At 43.2% G+C, this 25,409-nt stretch overlaps 1 protein-coding gene across 3 annotated transcripts in view; it reads right to left on the bottom strand.

The window, feature by feature from the left end:
• The window catches only part of tram2 (translocation associated membrane protein 2), an 83,359-nt gene that overhangs the window by 50,535 nt on the left and 7,415 nt on the right, over positions 1-25,409 (bottom strand). For 2 of the 3 annotated variants that reach the window (XM_072264682.1, XM_072264684.1), the window contains exons 1-3: positions 24,885-25,048; positions 6,189-6,252; positions 746-855 (exon numbers count right to left, since the gene is read on the bottom strand). In XM_072264682.1, the coding sequence (XP_072120783.1) occupies positions 746-855; positions 6,189-6,252; positions 24,885-25,007 (297 nt within the window). In that variant the 5' untranslated portion in view covers positions 25,008-25,048. Of the gene's footprint in view, positions 1-745; positions 856-6,188; positions 6,253-24,884; positions 25,049-25,409 lie in introns of those variants that run through there. The other variant, XM_072264683.1, reaches the window with a different exon arrangement.

Here is a 25,409-nt window from a genome sequence, read left to right as displayed (position 1 = left end):
AAATCAGTGTGGGCTCACTGGGCCATGGTGTCTGTCCCGTTATCAGACCGGGGTTAAATCAGTGTGGGCTCACTGGGCCATAGTGTCTGTCCCGTTATCAGACCGGGGTTAAATCAGTGTGGGCTCACTGGGCCATAGTGTCTGTCCCGTTATCAGACCGGGGTTAAATCAGTGTGGGCTCACTGGGCCATAGTGTCTGTCCTGTTATCAGACCGGGGTTAAATCAGTGTGGGCTCACTGGGCCATAGTGTCTGTCCCGTTATCAGACCGGGGTTAAATCAGTGTGGGCTCACTGGGCCATAGTGTCTGTCCCGTTATCAGACCGGGGTTAAATCAGTGTGGGCTCACTGGGCCATAGTGTCTGTCCCGTTATCAGACCGGGGTTAGATCAGTGTGGGCTCACTGGGCCATAGTGTCTGTCCTGTTATCAGACCGGGGTTAAATCAGTGTGGGCTCACTGGGGGCAGTGTCTGTCCCGTTATGAGACCGGGGTTAAATCAGTGTGGGCTCACTGGGCCATAGTATCTGTCCCGTTATGAGACCGGGGTTAAATCAGTGTGGGCTCACTGGGCCATAGTGTCTGTCCCGTTATCAGACCGGGGTTAGATCAGTGTGGGCTCACTGGGCCATAGTGTCTGTCCCGTTATCAGACCGGGGTTAGATCAGTGTGGGCTCACTGGGGGCAGTGTCTGTCCCTTCCTCCATCACAAAATAAAAATACATAGAATAAGGCAACGGTACTTACATCGAGCGCATACTCCTGGACAACAGCGTGTAAGATTATCGTAATGAAGATATAGAATGAAATGGTAACACAGTCACTGGTTCCATAGACATAATAAACAACGTCCCCATCTGTCAGAGGGAGAGGTAACAAGCATTAGCTGAGCATTCGGAGAAACTCTCATTACCCTGGAACGTCAACACACCACAGCCCAACCCCACACCTCCCGACACAACACAAGGCACCAGGTATTCGGTCTCCCTTCTCAGATGAAATGTCAGCTGGTGAAACCGTCTGGAATATTCCTCGCTGAAGGACAGATTTTGGAAGTAATTGAGAGATGATTGTTGAACCAATACCCCATGAGGAAAGCTGAACACACTGTGACCCTATCCGCTGCTGTTTCGGAGAGTGGGAGGGGAGGGGAAGCAGATCACAACAGCAGTGGCGAGAATGCATCCGCCAGGACAAGTTCTAGGAGATTCTCCCAGGCTCAAAATGGAATGGCTCATATAGATGGCATCATTTTAAGACATTTGGAGGAAAGCATTTATGAATGTCAGAGGTAGGGTGATCACATAGAGACGAGGTGGTGTGTGTTACACACTGGCAGGGTGGTGGTCAAAGCAGATATATTAGGAACATTTAAGGTAAGACACGTGGATGATGGGAAAGTGGAGGGCCGTGTGGGAGAGAGGGTTAGGTTGATCTTTGAGTAGCTGAAATGGGCAGACAGCACAACCCAGTGACTGAAGGGCCTGTGCTGTTCTGTAACGTTCTATCATGTCTAATACTGTGGGGTGTACATTTTGAGAGGGGGAAGGTTCAGGGGAGATGTATGGGACATGTGTTTTGTTTTTACACAGGGTGGTGTGTACCTGAAATATGCTGCTGAGGGTGACCATGAAGGCAGACACAATGAGGGCATGAGGGAGACTCTTGGATGGTCAGCAATGTGCAGGGAGGAGGGAATGTGGACTTTTGTTGACAGAAGTGATTACTTTAGTTTGGTAACAGTTTCATGAGGTGTATTTTGGTTTATTATGTACAAGGCAAAATAAGAGCATTTGAATGCCATTTGCCTATACAGTTCATTGTTTCTTCACATCAGTGATTTGAAGTAAAACAAGGGAGGACAATACTGTAAAGGGCTAGAGTTACAGAGAAAGTGCAGGCAGATAAAAAGCATTTATTGGTATTGTTAAGATTGAAGGACTGTAGAGAAAATTTAAAAGGATATTGCCAGGACTTGAGGACCTGAGACTAGCGAAAGATTGAATAGGCTAGAACTTTGTTCAGTGATTCGGATTTCTGGATCATTGGGACCTTTTCTGGGGCAGGCGGGACCTGTACAAAAGGGGCAGATTGCACTTGAATCCGAGGGGGACTGGCTGGTTTACTGGAGCCATTGGGAGTGGTTTAAACTAATATGGCAAGGGGATGGGAATCACTATGATAGAGCTGGGGGTGAGCCAGCAGGTTTACAAGTAGATGATGGGAGTAACATGAATGTAAGGAAGGACAAGCCAATGACTGGGTACAGATGCAGACAGAGCAAAGAGTTAAATTGTACCACAGAGGGAAAATTCAAAAGGGCGAAGAATGAAGGACTGAAGGTGCCGTATTTAAATGTGTGTAAGGTTGACGAACTTGTGGTGCAATGATAGATTGGTCGGTATAATATTGTGGGCATCACTGAGTTCTGGCTGAAAGAAGGCCATAGCTGGGAGCTTATTATCAAAGGATATATTTTGTATCAAAAAGACAGGCAGGAAGGCATAGGTGGTGGTGTGGCTCTGTTGGTAAGAGATGGAATTACATATCTAGAAAGAGGTGACATAGGGTCAGAGAATGTTGAATCTTTGTGGCTGGAGTTAAGTCATTGCAAGGGTGAAAAAAAAATTATGGGAATCATATACAGGCCTCCAAATAGTAGCCAAGATGTGGGGTTAGATTGCAAAGGGAAAAAGCAGGTAATAAGAGTAATGACACAATTCAAATGGGAGACTTCAATATGCTGGGGATTGGGAAAATCAGGTTGGCATTGGATTGCAAGAGAGGGAATTTGTTTAATGCCTGCAAGATGGCTTTTTAGAGCAGCTTGTGTTTGAGCCTACTCGGGCAAAGGCTATCTTAGATTGGGTGTTGTGTAATAACACAGATTTTATCAGGGAGCTAAGAGTAAAGGAACCCTTAGGAAGCAGTGATCATAATATGATTGAATTCATACTGCAATTTGAGAGTGAGAAGATGTATCAGTATTGCAATGGATTAAGGGGAATTACGCAGGTATGAGAGAGGAGCTTGCCCAGGTGGATTGGAGGAGGATACTAGTGGGGATGATGGCACAGCAAAGATGGCTTAAGTTTCTGGGAATAGTTCACAAAGTGAAGGACAGATACAGTCTCTATAAAAAGTATTCACCCCTCCTCAGATGTTTTCATGTTTTATTGTTTTAGAACATTGAATCGCAGTGGATTTAATTTGCCTTTTATGACGCTGATCTACAGAAAAATATTGTTTTGTGTCAAAGTGAAAACAAATCTCTACAAAGTGATCTAAATTAATTACAAATATAAAAAACAAAATAATTGATTGCATAAGTATTTGCTCCCTTTAATATGACACACCAAATCATCACTGCTGTAGTTAGTTGGTTTTAGAAGTCGCATAATTAGTTAAATATAGATCACCGGTGTGCAGGCAAGGTGTTTCAATTGATTGTAGTAAAAATACATCTGTATCGGAAAGGTCCAACTGCTGGCAAAAACTACACCATGAATACAAAAGAACACTCCAAGCAACTCCATGAAAAGGTTATTGAAAGGCACAAGTCAGGAGATGGATACAAGAACATTTTCAAGTCACTGAATATCCTTTGGAGTACAGTTACGTCAATCATCAAGAAATGGAAGGAATACAGCACAGCTGTAAATCTGCCTAGAGAAGGCTGTCCTCGAAAATGGAGTGACCGTGCAAGAAGGGGGCTAGTGAGTGAGACCACCAAGAGACCTAAGACAACTCTGGAGGAGTTACAAGTTTCAATGCCTGAGATGGGAGAGACTGCACATACAACAACTGTTGCCCAGGTGCTTCATCAGTCACAGCTTTATGGAAGAGTGACAAAGAGAAAGCCACTGTTGGAAGAATCTCACATGAAATCTCAGCTAGTTTGCCAGAAGATACATGGGAGACTCTGAAATCACCTGGAAGAAGGTTCTATGGTCTGATGAAACCAAAAATGAACTTTCTGGCCATCAGACTAAATGCCATGTTTGGTGTACACCAAATACCACACATCATCAAAAGTATACCATCCCTACCATATACCATCTCCATCTAAATGAGAATTTGTGTCTGGACTTGAAAAGGACTGCTCCCTCACGAACCCCATGCAATCTGACAGAGCTTGAGTAGTTTTGTAAAGAAGAATGGAGAAAGATTGCAGTGTCCAGATATGCAAAGCTGATCGAGACCTATCCACACAGACTCAAGGCTGTAATTGCTGCCAAAGGTGCATCTGCTAAATACTGACTTGAAGGGGATGAATATTGATGCAATCAATTACTTTGTGTTTTATATTTGTAATTAATTTAGATCTCTTTCTAGAGATCTGTTTTCACATGAAAGAGTCTTTATCTGTTGATCAGTGTCGAAAAAGCCAAATTAAATCAGCTGTGATTCAATGTTGTAAAACAATGAAACATGAAAATGTCCAAAGGGGGGTGAATACTTTTTATAGGCACTGTACTTGTACGTCCCACAGAAGTTGCTCTCAAATAACAGGGGTAGGCAACTGTGGCTGACAAGGGTAGTTAAGGACAGCAAGGGAAGGGCATAAAAGGTAGCAAAAGTAAGTGGGAAGTTGGATGACTGGGAAATTTTTTTAATCCAGCAGAAGGCAACTAAAAAAGTTACACAAAAAGGGAAAGGAGGTAGTAGTGGGAGAGAAAGAAATGCCAGATGAACTTAATGGGTACTTTGCTTCAGTCTTTACTGTGTAAGACACTAGCTGTATGCCAGCGGTCCCTGAGTGTCAGGGAGCAGAAGTGAGTGCCATTGCTATTACAAAGGGAAAAGTTCTGGGCACACCCAAAGGTTTGAAAGTGGATAAGTCATCTGGACTAGATGAACTACATCCCAGGGTCCTGAGACAGGTTGCTGAAGAGATAAAAGATGCATTGGTCATGATCTTCCAAGAATCACTTGTTTCTGGCATGGTCCTGGAGGACTGGAAAATTGCAAATGTCACTCCACTCTTTGAGAAGGGAAGAAGACAAAAGAGAGGAAGCCAGTTAGCCCAACCTCAGTGGCTGGGAAAGTGTTGGTGTCTATTATTCAGGATGAGGTTTCAGGATACTTGGAGACTAATGATAAAATAAGTCAGTCAGCATGGTTTCTGTAAAGGATAGTCTTGCTAGGATTCTATTAGGATTCTTTGAGGAAGTAACAAGCAGGGTGGACAAAGGAGAGGCAGTGGATGTCACTTACTTGGATTTTCAGAAGGAGTTTGATAAGGTGCCACACATGAGGCTGCTTAACAAGATAAAATGCTATGGTGTTACAGGAAAGATACTGGCGTGGATAGAGGAACAGCTGACAGGCAGGAGGCAGTGAATGGGAACAAAAGGGGCCTTTTCTGGTTGTCTGCCGGTGACTAATGGTGTTTCTCTGGGGTCAGTACTGGGACTGTGCTTTTCACATTGTTGTCAGAGATTTAGATAATGGAATTGATGGCTTTGTGGCAAAGTTTGCAGATGATTCAAAAATAGGTGGAGGGGTAGGTAGTGCTGAGGAAGCAATGTGATTGTAGCAGAACTTGGACAAATTGGAAGAATGGACAAAAGTGGCAGATGAAATACAGTGCTGAGAAATGTATGATAATGTATTTTGGTAAAAGGAACAGAAGTGCAGACTATTATCTAAATGGGAGAAGGTTCAAATATCAGAGGTAAAGAGGGACTTAGGAATCCTCATGCAAGACTCCCAGAAGGTTAATTTACAGATAATGCTGAAGCTTTAGAAGTCACTAGTCAGGCTGCACTTGGAGTATTGTCAACAGTTTTGGGCCCCATATCTCAGAAAGGATGTGTTGTCATTGCAGAGAGAACAGTGGAGGTTTATGAGGATGATTCCAGGAATGAAGGGGTTAACATTTGAGGAGGTTCTGGCAGCCTTGGGCCAGTACTCACTGGTATTTAGAAGAATGCCGGGGGGGGGGGGGGGCACCACAGATGCTGCCTGATCTGCTGAGTTCTTCCAACATCTTGTGGCTTGGGCAAGCAGCTTCCTCCTGATCATCTACGACCATATGACCTGTATACGGTACAAGCATTCAATCCCTGAGAAGGGGGGAGTTTAAATATTGCATGGTCCCTAACAACTGGATACTCAATACCACCCCAATGTCTAGTCCCAGCCAGTCGAGCCCTGGTCCAACACTGACTCTGGGAAGATCAGTTACCTGCTGTACTGGTGCTGACATTGTGTTGTGGGGAGATGAACATGAAGGCAGTCTTCGCAGTAACCTAGGGAACAAAAGACAGCGTAAAATCAGTGACCAAGGGAAAAAAGGACAGGGTAAAGTCAGTGACCGAGGGAACAAAAGACAGCGTAAAGTCAGTGACCAAGGGAACACAAAACAGCGTAAAATCAGTGACCGAGGGGAAGAAAGACAGCGTAAAATCAGTGACCGAGGGAAAAAAAGACAGCGTAAAGTCAGTGACCAAGAGAACACAAGACAGAGTAAAATCAGTGACCGAGGGAACACAAAACAGCGTAAAATCAGTGACCGAGGGGACGAAAGACAGCGTAAAATCAGTGACCGAGGGAACAAAAGACAGTGTAAAATCAGTGACCGAGGGAACAAAAGACAGCGTAAAATCAGTGACCGAGGGAACAAAAAACAGCGTAGAATCAGTGACCGAGGGAACAAGACAGCGTAAAATCAGTAACCGAGGGAACAAGAGACAGCGTAAAATCAGTAACCGAGGGAACAAGAGACAGCGTAAAATCAGTGACCGAGGGAACAAGAGACAGCGTAAAGTCAGTGACCGAGGGAACAAAAGACAGCGTAAAATCAGTGACCGAGGGAACAAGACAGCGTAAAATCAGTGACCGAGGGAACAAGACAGCGTAAAATCAGTAACCGAGGGAACAAAAGACAGTGTAAAATCAGTGACCGAGGGAACAAAAGACAGTGTAAAATCAGTGACCGAGGGAACAAAAGACAGCGTAAAATCAGTGACCGAGGGGATGAAAGACAGCGTAAAATCAGTGACCGAGGGAACGAAAGACAGCGTAAAGTCAGTGACCGAGGGAACAAAAGACAGCGTACAATCAGTGACCGAGGGGACAAAAGACAGCGTAAAATCAGTGACCGAGGGAACAAGCCAGCGTAAAATCAGTGACCGAGGGAACAAGACAGCGTAAAATCAGTAACCGAGGGGACAAAGGACAGTGTAAAATCAGTAACCGAGGGAACAAGAGACAGCGTAAAATCAGTGACCGAGGGAACAAGACAGCGTAAAATCAATGACCGAGGGAACAAAGGACAGTGTAAAATCAATGACCGATGGTACAAAAGACAGTGTAAAATCTGTGACCGAGAGAACAAAAGACAGCGTAAAATCAGTGACCGGGGGAACAAAAGACAGCGTAAAATCAGTGACCGGGGGAACAAAAGACAGCGTAAAATTAGTGACTGAGGGGACAAAAGACAGCGTAAAATCAGTGACCGAGGGGACAATACCAGCGTCAAATCAGTGACCGAGGGAACAAAAGACAGTGTAAAATCAGTGACCGAGGGAACAAAAGACAGTGTAAAATCAGTGACCGAGGGAACAAAAGACAGCGTAAAATCAGTGACCGAGGGGATGAAAGACAGCGTAAAATCAGTGACCGAGGGAACGAAAGACAGCGTAAAGTCAGTGACCGAGGGAACAAAAGACAGCGTACAATCAGTGACCGAGGGGACAAAAGACAGCGTAAAATCAGTGACCGAGGGAACAAGCCAGCGTAAAATCAGTGACCGAGGGAACAAGACAGCGTAAAATCAGTAACCGAGGGGACAAAGGACAGTGTAAAATCAGTAACCGAGGGAACAAGAGACAGCGTAAAATCAGTGACCGAGGGAACAAGACAGCGTAAAATCAATGACCGAGGGAACAAAGGACAGTGTAAAATCAATGACCGATGGTACAAAAGACAGCGTAAAATCAGTGACCAAGGGTACAAAAGACAGTGTAAAATCAATGACCTAGGAAACAAAGGACAGTGTAAAATCAGTGACCAAGGGTACAAAAGACAGTGTAAAATCAATGACCTAGGAAACAAAGGACAGTGTAAAATCAATGACCGAGGGGACAAAAGACAGCGTAAAATCAGTGACCGAGGGAACAGAAGACAGTGTAAAATCAGTGAAGAACTAAATGGCAGTGGCCAGCAGCAATGTTCCCTCTAATTTTTAGTAGTCAGTGTACACAAAAATATTATGTTGTGCACATTTTTTTCCTGTGACAAAAGTATATGCGCACTGAATGCACACTTGGCACAGTTTATGCAGGTTTACAAAATATTTGACATAAACTGTACAAAATAACAACAAATTAACATACATATTTAAGGTCCTCAGTTATTTTTTTCTCTCTCTTGTCTTTGGCATTTACCCATTCTTTGTAAACTCTATCTAGACTAATAGAACTTCCATCCAATTGATAGCTTTTGATTCTCATTAACATATCCAAATGACATTCACCTAAACGGTTTCTCAGCTTGTTTTTGAGTTGATTCATTAGGCTAAAAGTCCGCTCACAGTCTGCACTTGAAGCAAAAAAGGTTCCCCCAATGTCCATTCAAATGTGCAAGGTTGCATAACTGTTCATTTTGAAGTACAAATGCCACCATTTGAGCAAAGTTTGAAATCAGTTTGGATTTAATTTTTTCTTGCACAGAAAATCTGAAATCATTAAACTGTCTATTACAATATTTTCAGCTAGAAAATTACGATATTTTAGACATAAGGCATTAACTTGTTCATAGCCAAATGTGAAGTCCCAATCTGCAATTGCGGAGAAATCAAAAGCTGACCATTCTTGTACCTCAACTTCAGGAAACCTTTCTTCTAAATGAACACAACGACTACTTATAAAAGTCAACAGCGAACTTGTATCTACTGTGACATTTTCTTCATGTTGCTCGCTTAGCAAAACTTTAACTTTGTCACTCCACAAAATATTGTCTCCCAGATACTGCTTTCTTATCTTGTTAATTTTGCCTCGCGCAAAATGAAGTGAATCAATCGGTGTCAGGCCACGCTTTTGCAAAATCTTGCACAGTGCAGCCAGTTCATCAAAGATATCACTTAAAACCTGTAAAGCTACTTTGTATGTGATGTTTATCAATTTCCTGTGACAGTATTTAGCCACAGGGTCATTTGACTGATCTTTTTCAATAAAAGCTTAGTAAGCTATCTACAGGATTTGAAACAGATCTTTGTAAACTTTATGATATGAACACTGTCCGCCAAAGATGGCTGCCACCGTGATGCAGCTGTACAAACCGGAACAGGATAGGTGAGGTGACGTAAATTAGTGACGTGCATTGTGGTATTTGAAAACCGACTAACTAGGTAACAGAAACAGTTAGCTCAAAGACTTTCAATAAGTATAATTATTAATTACTACACTATTTTAGGTAACTAACCTTTTGTGTGCACATTAATTTTTTTTGTGCGCTGGTTGAAAAACGTGTGCGCGCGCACAGGGCTTAGAAGGAACATAGGCCAGGTGAGCAACAGAACTGCACCAGTAAAGTGATTTGGCAGTATTCTAGGAATTGACTACTTGTCTCTCTCCCAAGCTCAAAATCTCAACTGTTTATTCCCCTGCATAGATGCTGCCTGACCTGCTGAGTTCCTCCCATATTCTTAGTGTATTGCTCAAGAGTTATTAAAAAATGATATGCTGTCATTGGAGAGGGTTCAGAAGAGGTTCATGAGAATTATCCCTGGAATGAAAGGGTTAATTTATGGGGAGTATTTGATGGCTCTGGGCCTGTATTCACTCGAGTTCAGAACAATGGGGGGGGGGGGGAATCTCAATGAAACTATCGAATGTTGAAAGGCATAGCTAGAATGGATGTGGAGAGGATGTTTCCAACAGTGGGGGAGCCCAAGACCAGAGGACCCAGAGGACACAGCCTCAAATAGAGGAATGCCCATTTAAAACGGAGATGAAGAGGAATTTCTTTAGCCAGAGAACAGTGAAGCTGTGGAATTCATTGCCACAGATGACTGTGGAGGCTAAGCCATTGGGTATATTTGAAGCAGAGATTGAAATGTTCCTGATTAGTCAGGGTGTCAAAGGTTAGAGGGGAAGGCAAGAGAATGGGATTGAGAGGGATAAAGAATCAGCCATGATGGAATGGCGGAGGAGGCTCACTAGCCAACTGCTCTCCTCCTGCTCCTATGTCTGATGGTCTTAACATCTAAAAGTTCCAGGATCTGCAAAGCTCATATCTGTGCAGACCAAACTTTTTTTGGCAATCATGATAGGATAACTCAACCATTCCAGGAATTAGCCTGGGGATACACTTTTCCACCGTTACCAATGCTATTCCTTACGCTATATAGACAGCAGTTGTGATCTGGTGCAACAAGCAATCAGGGAGGAACTCAGTGGGTCGAGCAGCATTGGTAGGGTGGGGGGGGAGGAATTGCTGGCGTTTCAGGTCAAGACTGAGTGGAGAGAGAAAGGATAGCTGGCATTCAGAGACCATAGACACTCGATACATCCGGTCTACTCCACTTTTCCATCATACACCATTCTCCTGCCTTCTCCCTTTCATCTTTAAAGCACTGACTAATCAAGAACTTATTAAACTTCACTTCAAATATACGCAAAGACTTGCCCTCCACAGCCGCCTGTGGCAATGAATTCCACAGACTCACAACCCCTTGGCTTGAGAAATTCCTCCTCATCTCTGTTCTAAAGGGACATTCCTCTATTCTGAGCCGTGCCAACCTAGGCGATTGGAAACATCCTCTTCACATTCACTCTATCTCGGCTTTTCAGAGAGGGGAGGCTGAACGAAAACCATCTGCGGAAGCAGTTGAGAAAGTGCGAAGGGAAACATGGGGCAAAGGTGGATACAGAGATGGGAAGAAAGCGAGATGGAACCGGTGGGGAGGTCAGAAGAGACTGAAAGTTGGAGACTCTACCGGAGGGAGATGAGCAGGAACGCAAAGGGCTACCAATGCTGGATACTGAGGTAAAGGAGCTGAGAAGGTGAGAATGGAGACCATTAGTGGAAAGGTGTATAGCAGATGGAACCAGCTGGGGGAAGGTATCCACTGCGTAATACATGGATAAAAGTAGGAAAGGGTGGAGAACAAAGTTAGTTGTTGGGGCTGGGGAGGGGGCTTGGGAACACAAATAGGAGGAGTGGAGTAAGATTAGAAGGGAAGGTGGGGGAACACTAAAGGTAAGGGATCTTTAAAACAGGAGAACTTTACATCGATACAAAGGTAGTCCGCGAGGCAATAAATTGGATTAGGCATTGGTTTTGTGGCAGAAGCCAAAGAGTGGTAGGAGATGGTTGCCTCTCTGACTGGAGGCCTGTGACTAGTGGAGTGCCGCAGGGATTGGTGTTGGGTCCGTTATCATCTATATCGACAATCTGGATGATAATGTGGTTAACTGGATCATTTGTTGTTAATGACACCAAGACTGGGCGCGTAGTGGTCAGCGATGAAGTATCAGAGCTTGTCAAGGGAACTGCACCAGCTAGAAAAATGGCAGATGGAATCTAATGCAGATAAGTGTGAGGTGCTGCACTTTGGGAGGACAAACCAGGGCAGGTCACGCAGCAAACGGTAGGGCTCGCGGCCAACGGCAGGGCACGCAGCGAACGGTAGGGCTTGCGGCCGACTGCAGGGCTTGGTAGGGCTCTGAGGAGTGTGGTAAGACAAAGGGATCTGAGAATACATGTCCATAATCCACTGAAAGTGGTGCCATAGGCAGATAGGGTTATAGAAAATTTTTGGCACATTGGCCTTCACAAATCAATGTATTGAGTACAGGAGATGGGAGGTTATGTTGAAGTTGTATAAGACGTTGAGGCCTAATTTGGAATATTGTATTAAGTTTTAGTCACCTAACTACAGGAAAGATGTAAACAAGGTTGAAAGAGTACAGAGAAAATTTACAAGGATGTTACCAGGTCTGGAGGAAAGATTGAACAGGTTAGTGTTACATGCTCAAGGAGATCTGTTGTTTTGTGAGAATGCTGTAATGGTCTTTTGGAGGTCACCTGATCTGATTTTCCCGCCGATGTGAGGTCACGTGATGACATGTGCCCTGTGACTATATAAGAGTCAACTCAGGTGACGCAGTGGGTTTTTTTTGAGTTTGTAGATTTCCAGGTAGAACTTGTTGTGCCTCCGTTTCTGTTGTGTGTTTGATTTTGTGACGCAGTTTCATTTTTAAAACAGAAGGTGCGTTCTCTTACAAGATTTGTATTATTGAACTGGGAATTTGTGGCTGGAAGTGCCAATTTACTCAATTCCAACAGTTTTGAAGGGAGAGTGAAGAATTCATCAAAGTGAAGGATCGAGAGAAGTTTGCATCGTTTGGCAGTTTAATAAAGGATCGACCTTATTGAGTCTTCGTTGAAGAGAACCTGCATCAAGATAACTCTTGCAATAGCGCAATGAGTTCATGCAGAAGGGCTCTCTCTCTCTAAAAGGAATTTAAGGTCAGTCAATTTAAACTGTTTATTTTTGGCATCGGGAATCCTGTGGACAGAACCAGCAGTAAAGGTGTGTCAGTGAAGAAATCATTCTCCAGAGAAGTCTCTCCCAATTGAATGTGTAAAACTGTTGGACTTTCGAAGTTATCACTTTAAGAACTATATCTGACTGTATCGCTTTAAGAACTGTTTTCGTATTTAACACTTTAAGAACCAGAGCCGAGTGGAGTTGGTGAACAACTGCGTACCTGTTAACCTCCGGTTAAAATTTTCCTTTGTTTTTTTTTTCCTTATCGTTTATATGTGTTTAATAAATGTTTGGTTGTTTTCATAAAACCTGGCGATTAATATTCATTGTTGCCGGTTACGTAACATAATTTTGTGGGGGCTCATCCGGGATATGTTCAAATTTTGAGTTTAAGTGCTGGTAATTGCCATTTTGATTTGGTAAAAGGGAATACCCGATTTCTTCTGGTTTGATTGGTGTGTGTTGTATTCGGCAACAATGGATATTGGCAAGTTTTTGAAGACGCCTGACTCGGGATTTTTAGAGAATGCGAGAAAACCTGTGGTATTGGAGATTGCTAAGAAGTTGGATATTAAAGGAATTATGAGAAATTCTACCAAGGCTTTCATACAAAGGAAAATTGCTGAACATTATATTAATTTAGAATATTTTGAGGAGGAGGTGTTAAAGAAGTTTCCAATGAGTAATCTGGAAATGCAGTTGCATCTTGAACAGTTAAAGTTTGAAAGATTTAAAGTGGAAATGAGAGAAAGAGAAGCTGAAAACCAGAGGAAATTTGAGCTAGAGATGGAAAAAATAAGGTCTGGGAATCAGTCTGCTGGTTCTACAAAACAATTTATTGCTAGTCGTGAGGTTGTTTTGGCTCCTCCATTTAGTGAAGCTGATGTGGATGCATATTTTCAGCATTTCGAAATAGTTGCTCTGAGTTTAAAGTGGCCGAAGGACCAATGGCCAGTGATGTTACAAAGTGTAATTCAAGGCAAGGCACAACAAGTTTATACAGCTTTAAATGCTGAGCAAGCACTGGATTACGATATTGTTAAAGAGAATATATTAAAAGCATACGAGGTGGTTCCAGAAGCATATAGAGAAAGATTTAGAAGTTTGAAGAAATTGGTGGAAAAAACTTATGTGGAATTTGCCTATGAGAAATCTGTGTGTTTTGAGAGATGGGTTTCCTCTAAAAATGTGAATGGGGAGTATAATAAATTGAAAGAGCTGATTTTGCAAGAGGAATTTAAAAGAAGCATTCCTGTTGAAGTAAGAACATACTTAAATGAACGGGACACTGCTACATTGCAGGAGATTGCTAAATTGGCTGATGAGTATGTTTTAATTCACAAGAATAAATTTTCTCCAGGTAAATTTTTTAAAAGGAAAACTAACACAGAGAGACAAGGTAAATCAGACATTAAATTTGAAGTTAGTGAGAAAAGTAAGGATGAAGGGAGACATGTGAAGGAAAGACATTTTGGTATTATTTGTAATTATTGTCAGAAACCTGGACATGTAGTGGCTAACTGCTTCCGAATGAAATGGCAAGAGAAAGAAGTGGCCCCAGATGCTTGTGTGCAGCATATTGAAAAACCTGTAAAACCACAGGGTTTAGAAAATATTAAAGATGTGTCAGAGTCTGACCAAGTTAAGAAGGGATATGAGGCTTTTATAACAGAAGGATTTGTATCCTTGAAAGAAGGATCCAGTGCAGTACTTAGAGATACTGGAGCTTCACAATCACTAATATTAGTCAGTGTGCTAACATTTAATGATGAGTCTGACATTGGTGAGGTAAATTATATAAGAGGAGTAGGGAGTGCCCTTATGCCAGTACATTTACAGAGAGTAAATTTAAGGTCAGGATTAGTTACAGGGGTTGTTAAAGTAGGACTACCATCCAGTTTACCTGTGAATGATGTTTCTCTTTTGTTAGGGAATGATTTAGCAGGTGGCAAGTTTTTCCTGAAGTGCATTTGACAATAAATTCAAATTCTGAGGAACCACAGAGGGATTCTAACACAGATTCTTCCTGTGTTGTATCAAGAGCTATGGCTAAAAAGACTGATGTAAAGGATGTGGTTGTTACCCATGACAGTTCAAATCAAGATTCAAATTTTGAGGATGTATCAGAAACTTTCTTACCTACCTTATTTGATCAGGATTTTGATGGTAAGTCTGACCAGGAAGATTTGTCTTTATCTCGGAAGGAGATGATAGCAGAGCAGGGTAGGGATCCCGAGATAATTAAATTAAAAGAACAAGCTCTTCCAGATAGTGAAATTGGAAAAGTACCAGTTGGATATTATTTTGAAAAGGGGGTATTAATGAGAAAGTGGAGATCGCCTACAATTCCCGCTAGTGAGGAATGGGAAGTTAATATCAGGTCGTTGTTCCTAAAATTTACCGAAATGAGATTTTGACTATGGCTCATAGTATTCCTTTGGGTGGTCATTTAGGGGTAAGTGAAACTATGAACAAAGTTTCTAAACATTTTTATTGGCCTAGTTTAAGACAAGATGTGGCAACATTTTGTAGAACGTGTCATACATGTCAAATTGTTGGTAAACCTAATCAGGTTACTCCAGTGGCTCCACTGCAACCAATTCCTGTATTTGGTGAGCCGAACTATGAAAGAGAAATTGCTACTCTGACTGTTGTGACTAATACTGAGTCTGATCTTGATGAAAACTTACTAGAGGATTCATCTGAAACCCATTCTAACCCAACATTATTTCAGCCAGATTGCCAAATTCAAAAATTCTGGAAAACATTGATGAAAAATTAGCTCATTTACAGCTGGAACAGAGAGCACAGATGCAACAGTTAATTTTTAAATATAGAGATTTACTTCCAGACGTCCCTAGAAGAACCACCGTAGCTACACATGATGTAGATGTGGGAGATGCAAAACCCATAAAACAACATCCGTATCGAATGAACAGGGAAAAATGTGAACTTGCTGAACAGGAAATTAAGTACATATTAGAAAATGATATTATTAGACATTCTAATTCGAATTGGAGTTCATCGTGTGTTATGGTGCCTAAACCAGACAATAGTATTAGGTTTTGTACAGATTACAGAAAAGTGAATGCTGTGACAAAGACTGATGCATATCCAATCCCTAGGGTAGATGATTGTGTGGATAAAGTTGGACAGGCCAAATTCCTTACAAAAATTGATTTGTTAAAAGGTTATTGGTGTGTTCCATTGACGGATAGAGGTAGAGAGATTTCAGCATTTGTAACCCCAGCCGGGTTATATGAATATAATGTTCTTCCATTTGGGATGAAGAATGTACCAGGTACTTTTCAGAGGATGATTAATAGCGTGATTCAGGGGTTAGAAGATACAGATGCCTATATTGATGATCTGGTTACAGGGAATAATACGTGGAAAGCACATATTGCGGCGGTGGAGAAATTATTTGAGAGGCTTTCAAAAGCTAACTTAACTATTAACTTATCCAAAAGTGAATTTGGTCATGCCACAGTGACCTACCTTGGTTATGTCGTGGGTCAGGGGAAATTGGCACCTGTTCAAGCAAAAGTTCAGGCAATTTTGGAAGTACCCACTCCAACTGGTAGAAAAAACCTCAGAAGATTCTTGGGTATAGTGGGATATTACAGAAAATTTTGTAAGGATTTTGCAAACATTGCTCTTCCATTAACTAATCTCTTAAAGAAAAATGAGAAGTTGTTTGGACAGAGTCTTGTCAGGAGGCATTTGATAAATTGAAAGCTATAATATGTAGTCAAACTGTACTTAAATCTCCTGACTTCGAAAACCATTTTCGTTAGCTGTAGATGCTAGTGATGAAGCTGCAGGAGCAGTGTTGCTTCAAAAAGATGATGGTGATTAAGTTATCGTCCAGTAGCTTATTTTTCTAAGAAATTTAATGCCCATCAAAGAAATTATTCAATGATAGAAAAAGAATTGTTATCTCTTGTTTTAGCTTTGCAACATTTTGAAGTGTATGTTGGTTCTACGCATAAACCGCTCACAGTTTATACCGATCACAATCCGTTAGTGTTTTTAAGTAAGATGAAAAACAAAAATAGAAGATTATTAAATTGGAGTCTAATGTTACAGGAGTACAATATTTTGATCACTCATATCAAGGGTAAAGATAATGTGATTGCTGACTGTTTGTCTAGATGTTAAATGTACAATGAAAATTTGTTTTTATTTTGGAGTGATATTTTATCATTTGTAACACTCCTACTGTACATTAATTTGTAAAGGGCTGAAAGATAAGATGGTATATATTGTGTATTTTGTAAATTTTATACCTTTGTATTTTTTTGTATAAATTGTTAAATTTCTGTTCTTCAAGAGACTAAAATTATTTTTTTTGGAGGGAGGTGTTATATGCTTAAGGAGATCTGGTTTTTTTTGTGAGAATGCTGTAATGGTCTTTTGGAGGTCACCTGATGTGATTTTCCCGCCGATGTGAGGTCACGTGATGACATGTGCCCTGTGACTATATAAGAGTCAACTCAGGTGACGCAGTGGGTTTTTTTTGAGTTTGTAGATTTCCAGGTAGAACTTGTTGTGCCTCCGTTTCTGTTGTGTGTTTGATTTTGTGACGCAGTTTCATTTTTAAAACAGAAGGTGCGTTCTCTTACAAGATTTGTATTATTGAACTGGGAATTTGTGGCTGGAAGTGCCAATTTACTCAATTCCGACAGTTTTGAAGGGAGAGTGAAGAATTCATCGAAGTGAAGGATCGAGAGAAGTCGGCATCATTTGGCAGTTTAATAAAGGATCGACCTTATTGAGTCTTCGTTGAAGAGAACCTGCACTGAGATAACTCTTGCAATAGCGCAATGAGTTCATGCACAAAGCCTCTCTCTCTCTAAAAGGAATTTAAGGTCAGTCGATTTAAACTGTTTATTTTGGACATTTCTGTCCTGTGGACAGAACCAGCAGTAAAGGTGCTTCGGTGAAGAAATCGTTCTCCAGAGAAGTCTCTCCCAATTGAATGTGTAAAACTGTTGGACTTTCGAAGTTATTGCTTTAAGAACTGTATCTGACTGTATTGCTTTAAGAACTGTTTTCGTATTTAACGCTTTAAGAATCAGAGCCGAGTGGCGAGTTGGTGAACAGCTGCGTACCTGTTAACCTCCGGTTAAAGTTTTCCTTTGTTTTTTTTTCCCTTATCGCTTATATGTGTTTAATAAATGTTTGGTTGTTTTTATATAACCTGTCTCGATTAATATTCATTGTTGTCGGTTACGTAACATTAGAACTATATTCTTTAGAATGTAGAAGATTGAGAGATTTAATAGAGAAATACAAAATTATGAGGAGTAAAAGCAAGCAGGTTTTTTCCACTGTGGTTGGGTGGGATGACAGAGGTCATAGGTTAAGGGTGAAAGGTGAGAAGTTTTAGGGAAACATGAGAGGAAACTTCACTCAGAGGGCAGTGAGAGTGTGGTATAAGCTGCCAGTGCAAGTGGTGCATGCCAGCTTGATTTCAACGTGTGAGGCTCGTATAGGTACATGAATTGTAGGGGCATGGAGGGCTAAAGTCCCAGGGCAGATTGATGGGAGTAGGCAGTTTCAATGGTTTTGGCATGAACTAGATGGGCTGAAGGGCTGTAATTCTCTATGACTCTAACTAACAAATGCCATTACCACAGCTCACCTCTTCTCCCCACTTCCTTCCTGAGTCACAGAGTCAGACTTGATGACAGAGACCCATCTGCAGTTAGGTCACTCCCCGCAGCAGTATCCGGACTGATATTCCCTGTTGTGATTTTCATTCCCCGCAGTATCCGGACTGATATTCCCTGTTGTGATTTTCATTCCCTGCAGCAGTATCCAGACTGATATTCCCTGTTGTGATTTTCATTCCCCGCAGTATCCAGACTGATATTCCCTGTTGTGATTTTCATTCCCTGCAGCAGTATCCAGACTGATATTCCCTGTTGTGATTTTCATTCCCCGCAGCAGTATCCAGACTGATATTCCCTGTTGTGATTTTCATTCCCCGCAGTATCCAGACTGATATTCCCTGTTGTGATTTTCATTCCCTGCAGCAGTATCCAGACTGATATTCCCTGTTGTGATTTTCATTCCCCGCAGTATCCAGACTGATATTCCCTGTTGTGATTTTCATTCCCCGCAGTATCCAGACTGATATTCCCTGTTGTGATTTTCATTCCCCACAGTATCGACTGATATTCCCTGTTGTGATTTTCATTCCCTGCAGCAGTATCCAGACTGATATTCCCTGTTGTGATTTTCATTCCCCGCAGCAGTATCCAGACTGATATTCCCTTTTGTGATTTTCATTCCCCGCAGTATCCAGACTGATATTCCCTGTTGTGATTTTCATTCCCCGCAGTATCCGGACTGATATTCCCTGTTGTGATTTTCATTCCCCACAGTATCCAGACTGATATTCCCCGTTGTGATTTTCATTCCCCACAGTATCCAGACTGATATTCCCCGTTGTGATTTTTATTCCCCGCCGCAGTATCCAAACTGATATTCCCTGTTGTGATTTTCATTCCCTGCAGTATCCAGACTGATATTTCCTGTTGTGATTTTCATTCTCCGCAGTATCCGGACTGATATTCCCTGTTGTGATTTTCATTCCCCGCAGCAGTATCCGGACTGATATTCCCTGTTGTGATTTTCATTCCCTGCAGTATCCGGACTGATATTCCCTGTTGTGATTTTCATTCCCTGCAGTATCCAGACTGATATTCCCTGTTGTGATTTTTTTGGTACTTGTACAGTTTGTCTTCTTTCAGACATTAGTTGTTTGTCTTTGTATCTAGTTTCTTCATTCATCCCACTATGTTTCTTTGTATCTATTGCAGTGACTGTCAGTTTGGTGTTTGGTGATAGATACATCGATACTAGATTTACTTTGAACTTGCGAGAACACCACGTCAGAATGAAAGGAGCAGGTTGGGACTGGGGCTGAAAAGTCTTTATTTTAACATTAGAATGATAAGCAAGGTGGATGAATTGTCTACACAGGTTGACAGGTGGTTATGAAGGTATATGACATGCTGGCCTTTATCAGTCGAGGCAATGAGTTCAAAAGTCAGGAAGTTAAGTTGCAGCTTTATAAAACTCTGGTTAGGCTGCATGAAGAGTATTGCAGACAGCTCTGGTATAGGAAGGATGTCGAGGCTTTGGCGAGGGTGCAGGCACTGCCTGGATTAGAGGGCATGTACTACAATGAGAGGTTGGACAAACTTGAGTTGTTTTCTCTGGGTCGGCAGAGGCTGAGGGGAGATGCCATAGACATTGATAAGATTATGAGAGGCACGGATAGTGTAGGTTCCTCCAGGCCACTATAGATGGGGGTGGTATGGGGATAACCTATCAAATGCTTCCAATAGTGTGCGGCTCAAATCGCCTTGGACAACCACGTCCAACTCCTGGCCTTCACATGTGGCTTAGCTACTAAGCCCGGTAGAACCCTTTCTACTGACAGGAGAAGGGGCAAAGCTGAGTTACCACACCTTAAAACCAGTCGCTTGGGGGCAGATTCAGCTCATCGGCTGTCTTGCTGGTCATCTAGAAGGAAAACTCCGATCTCAAACCTCCGCTGGCTAACAGCTGTACCCACTCATGGAGGCTTTGGGAGGAAAACCACAGGAAAAGTCTGGAGTTGGAGTCTGACTGGCAACTCCTGCAGTGCCACTGGTGCCAAACTGTGTTGGTCTCTGCCGTTCCTTTGGATTCCTCAGCCGAGTGGAGAGGGGGAGCAATATAGCAGCTTTTTCCCAGGGTTGAAATGTTTAATACCAGAGGGCATGTACGTAAGGGATAATTTCACTGAGAAGCGAGGACAAGATGTTTTACTCAGAGAATAGTGGGTGCCTGGGGGTAGAGGCATGTTACGTCAGAGAGAGATGTTTACACAGGTTTATGAATGTGAGGAAAATAGCAGGATAGGGAGATTGTGTAAGTATTTGATGAGTTATTTAACTGGTTCGGCACAACATTGTGGCCAAGGGGCCTGTTCCTGTGCTGTACTCTTCGATAAATTTTGAGCAAATTACCACAGGGTTAATACGATCACAGATATGAGGGTTCGAGATTGGTGTCGGAGAAGTAGGTTTGAATTTGTAGGGCACTGACACCTTGTGGGGTCAATGGCGAAGGAGGGAGATGTTCCAATAGAACTTCACCAGGACAAGTGTGCTGACAAGTCACATAACCAGGGTTGTGGAATGTCAATAGTAGGGGGTATTGTACAGACAACGTACAACATGAAGATTAGCTTTGTCATATACATTGAAACCTGCACTGAAACATACATTTGCATCAAATCAAATCAGCAAGGACTGAACAGGGCAGCCAATGAGTGTCACCGTACCAACACAGCATGCCCACAACTTACTAACCCTCATCGTTACATCTCTGGAATGCGAGAGGAATCCCAGGCAGTAACTGGGAGAATGACACAGGCTGAAATTGAACCCCGATCTTACAGCCTGTTGCTGGAAAGCGTGGTGCTAACTGCTACATCACCGTGTTGCCCAAAAGGGAAGGAGAGTGCAGGACACTTACTGATCTCCAGAACACGACTAGTAGATTAGAAAGTGGTAAGAATTTAACTTCAGGCAACATGAAAAATTGAAAAAGGTGGTGAATACAAGTCTGAAGGTGTTATATTTGAATGCATGCAGTATACAGAATAAAGTAGATGAACTTGTAAAGAGACTGGCAGGTGTGATACTCCGGGCATCACTGAGTCGTGGCTGAAAGATCATTGTCGTGAGATTAACATGACGAAGGGTCTCAATCTAAAATATTGACTTATTCCCCCTCCATAGATGCTGCCTGACCCAAGTTCCTCCAGCATTTTACGCATGCGTTGTTCTAGATTTCCAACATCTCCAGAACCTCGTGTTTATTGGGGCTTAACATCCAATGATGCACATTGGATAGAAAAGACAGGCAGGCAGGCAGAGGGGGTGGGGTGGCTTGGTTGGTAAAAAATGAAATCAAATCCTTATAAAGAGTTAATATAAGATTGGAAGATGTAGAATCCTTGTGGGTAGAGTTAAGAAACTACAAGGGTGAAAAGATCCTGATGAGAGTTATATACAGGCCTCTGTCAGGATGTAGACTCCAAATCACAAGGGAAGATAGAAAATGCATGTCAAAATTGCAATTTTATGATAGTCATAGGGGGGTTTATTATGCAGGTAGATTGGGAAAAATCAGGTTGGTGCTGTATTCCAAGACAGTGAATTTGTAGAATGCCTATGAGATGGCTTTTTAAGAACAGCATGTGGTTGAGCCCACTAGGGGAAAGAAAATCCTTGATTGGGTGTTGCGTAATGAACCCGATTTGATTAAGGAGATTAATGTAAAGGAACCCTTAGGAGAAAGTGATCATGAAAAGATAGAGTGCAGTTTGAAAGGGAGAAGATAAAGTCAGATGTATCAGTATTACAATAGAACAAAGAGAATTACAGAGGTATGAGAGTGCAGCTGGCCAAAGTTGATTGGAAGGGAACACTAGTAGGGATAATGACAAAACAGCAATGGTTGTTTCTGGGGAAAATTCAGAAGGCACAGGATAGATACATCCCTAGGTTATTCAGTTATATTAACAGTGAAGGAACAACTAGGGAGGGACAAAGCAACACTCACAACACGCTGGAGGAACTCAGCAGGTCGGGCAGCATCCGTGGAAACGAACAGTCAATGTTTCAGGCCGAGACCCTTCGTCAGGACTGAAGAGGGAGGGGGCAGAGGCCCTACAAAGAAGGTGGGGGGAGGGTGAGAAGGAGAAGGCTGGTAGGTTCCAGGTGAAAAACCAGTAAGGCGAAAGATCAAGGGGTGGGGGAGGGGAAGCAGGGAGGGGATAGGCAGGAAAGGTGAAGAAGGAATAGGGGAAAACACAATGGGTAGCAGAAGGAGGCAGAACCATGAGGGAGGTGATAGGCAGCAGGAGGAGGGGGCAGAGTGAAACTGGGATGGGGGAAGGGAGAGGGAGGGAACTACCAGAAGTTGGAGAATTCAATGTTCATGCCCAGGGGCCAGAGACTACCCAGACGGTATATCCAGGATCATTGTTCCTGGTATCATCTTTGTGAACCTCCAATGTCAGCACATCTCTTCTAAGATAAGGAGCCCAAAACTGTTCACAATATTCAAGGTGAAGCCTCACCAGTGCCTTATAAAGCCTCAGCATCACATCCTTGCTCTTCTATTCTAGACCTCTTGGAATGAATGCTAACATTGCATTTGCCTTCCTCACCTCCAACTCAACCTGCAAGTTAACCTTTAGGGTGTCTTGCACAAGGACTTCCAGGTCCCTTTGCATCTCAAATTTTTGGATTTTCTCCCCATTTAGAAAATAGTCCACACATTTATTTCTACTACCAAAGTACATGAGCATGCATTTTCCAACATTGTATTTAATTTGCCACTTTCTTGCCCATTCTCCTAATCTGTCTAAGTCCTTCCACATCCTACCTGTTTCCTCAACACTATCTGCCCCTCCACCAATCTTCGTATCATCTGCAAACTTGGCATCAAAGCCATCTATTTCATCATCTAAATCATTTATATACAGCATAAAAAGAAGTGGTCCCAAAATTGACCCCTGGGGAACACCACTAGTCACTGGCAGCCAACCAGAAAAGGATCCTTTTATTCCCACTCATTGCCTCACACCAATCAGCCAATGCTCTAACCATGTTAGTAACTTTCCTGTAATACCACGGGCTCTTAACTTGGTAAGCAGCCTCATGGGTGGCACCTTGTCAAAGGTCTTCTGAAAGTCCAAAATATACAACATCCACTGCATCCCCTTTATCTATTCTACTTGTAATCTCCTCAAAGAATTCCAACAGGTTTGTCAGGCAGGATTTTCCCTGAAGGAAACCGTGCTGACTTTGCCCCATCTTGTCATGTGTCACCAAGTACTCCATCACCTCATCCTTAACAATTGACTCCAACATCTTCCCAACCACTGAGATCAGGCTAACTGTCTATAATTTCCTTCTTAAAGAGTGGAGTAACATTTGCAATTTTCCAGTCCTCTGGCACCATGCCAGAGTCCAATTATTTTTGAAAGATCATTTCTAATGCCACCACAATCTCTAACACCACCTCTTTCAGAACCCTAGGGTGAAGTTCCTCTGGTCCAGGTGACCTTTAGGTCTCTCAGCTTTTTGAGCACCTTCTCTCTGGTAACAGTAACCACACCCACTTCTCTTCCTTCACACACTACAACATCAGGCACACTGCTTGTGCCTTCCACAGTGAAGACTGACACAAAATACTCACTTAGTTCATCTGCCATCTCCTTGTCCCCCATTATTATTTCTCCTGCCTCATTTTCTAGCGGTCCTATATCCACTCTCATGTCTCTTTTATTTTTAACATACTTGAAAAAGCTTTCGCTATCCATTTTGCTATTATTTGCTAGCTTGCTTTCATAATTCATAACTCTCGACTGCAGGCCTGTGACTACTGTGGTGCTCCAGGGATCAGAGTTGGGATTAGTACTTCTGTCAATGAACGCACTTGACATGATGAGCTGGTTTACTACATTAGGGAGTATTGTTGACAGTGAAACAGATTACTGCGATCTTGATCAGGTGGGGAGCTGCGCTCAGGAACAGTAAACGGATTTCGTCTGTGGTGCTGCACTTTGGACAGTCAAACCAGGGTGGAGGGGCCTGATTCCGTGCTGGATGTTGTCAGATGTTCAGTCCTGTCCTGGGTATGCGGGATGAGCTTTCAGAGGAAGCTGGCGGAGGCAGTTACAATGACAATATTGAAAAGCACTTGGACAAGGATAGGAAACGTCTGACTTAAAGCGGCCAACGTACTGGCCCGTACCCGCCAATTTTTCTTATGTTGTACTAGCTCAGGGAGGTAATATTGTATTCAACATGGGTGAATTGGCCCAGAATGTATGACAAGGACACTCTCTCGGACAGTCCACTCCCCGCCAAGTTTAACTCCCTTCACTCCACAATCCCACTCAAATCTTCACCACATCTCGCCTACTCCACCCCTCTGCACCTCCTAACTCCCTCTTCCGCCCCCCATTCTCCATCTTCTCTCCCCTCCTCACATCCACCTCCACCTGGGAGACGTGGCGTTCTCTCTCCCCCCACCCCCAACACGCTGACAGGCCGCGGCATCTCGGACCCGGGGCGGGGTCGAGTTTGGATGCGGGGCGGGGGAAAGAAGCGAACTGGGGACAGGGGACAGGGGAGTACCGGGAGCGCGGGCGCAGCCCCGTCCCGGGGTGAGGCGGAGGCGCGCAGGATCCGAACTTTTTCGAAGTTGGTGAAGTTTCGGCGGTTCGGGTCCCGGACATGAATAGTTCTCCCCCCGCGCCCCGGACCCCCTCCGCAGCACCGGCCCGGCTCGCTGCCGCCTCACCTCGAACATGAGACCGATGAGCACCAAGACCACGAGGACGGCGGCGATGTCCGCCCGGTTCTGAATCACGAATTCGTGGCTGAACACCGAGTGCGCTCGGCCGCGCCGTCGGAAGGCAGCCATGGCAGAGCGCGCCCCCGCCTACCGCGCTCCCGTCGCCGCAGCTTAAAGCGGTAAAGCCGCAAGACAGCGCTGGGGCCCATCGGTATCGGAGGCCAGCGGGGTCTCCGATCAGATCAAGACGGGAGCTGTGCGTTCTGTGTCCGAGTCGAAAGTTTTGTAATTAATCTAATTCCTATCTCCCGCAGCAATGATCTATTCCCTGTTCATGTGACTTCACCAACTTAGCAAGGATGTATTGCTTAGGCTTCATAATCAATTGGTCAGGTTGCACTTGGAATATTGTGAGCAGTTTGAGAAACGATATGCTGGCATTGGAGAGGAGGTGCAGGAGAATAACTCCGGGAAGGAAAGGGTTAACATTTGAGGAGCGTTTGTTGGCTCCGGGCCTCGACTCACTGGAAT

This window comes from Mobula birostris, chromosome 8 (assembly GCF_030028105.1).
Source record: "Mobula birostris isolate sMobBir1 chromosome 8, sMobBir1.hap1, whole genome shotgun sequence".
NCBI lineage: Eukaryota > Metazoa > Chordata > Chondrichthyes > Myliobatiformes > Myliobatidae > Mobula > Mobula birostris.
The sequence above is the reverse complement of the archived record's forward strand: the minus strand, read 5'-3'. Positions and strand labels throughout refer to the sequence as shown.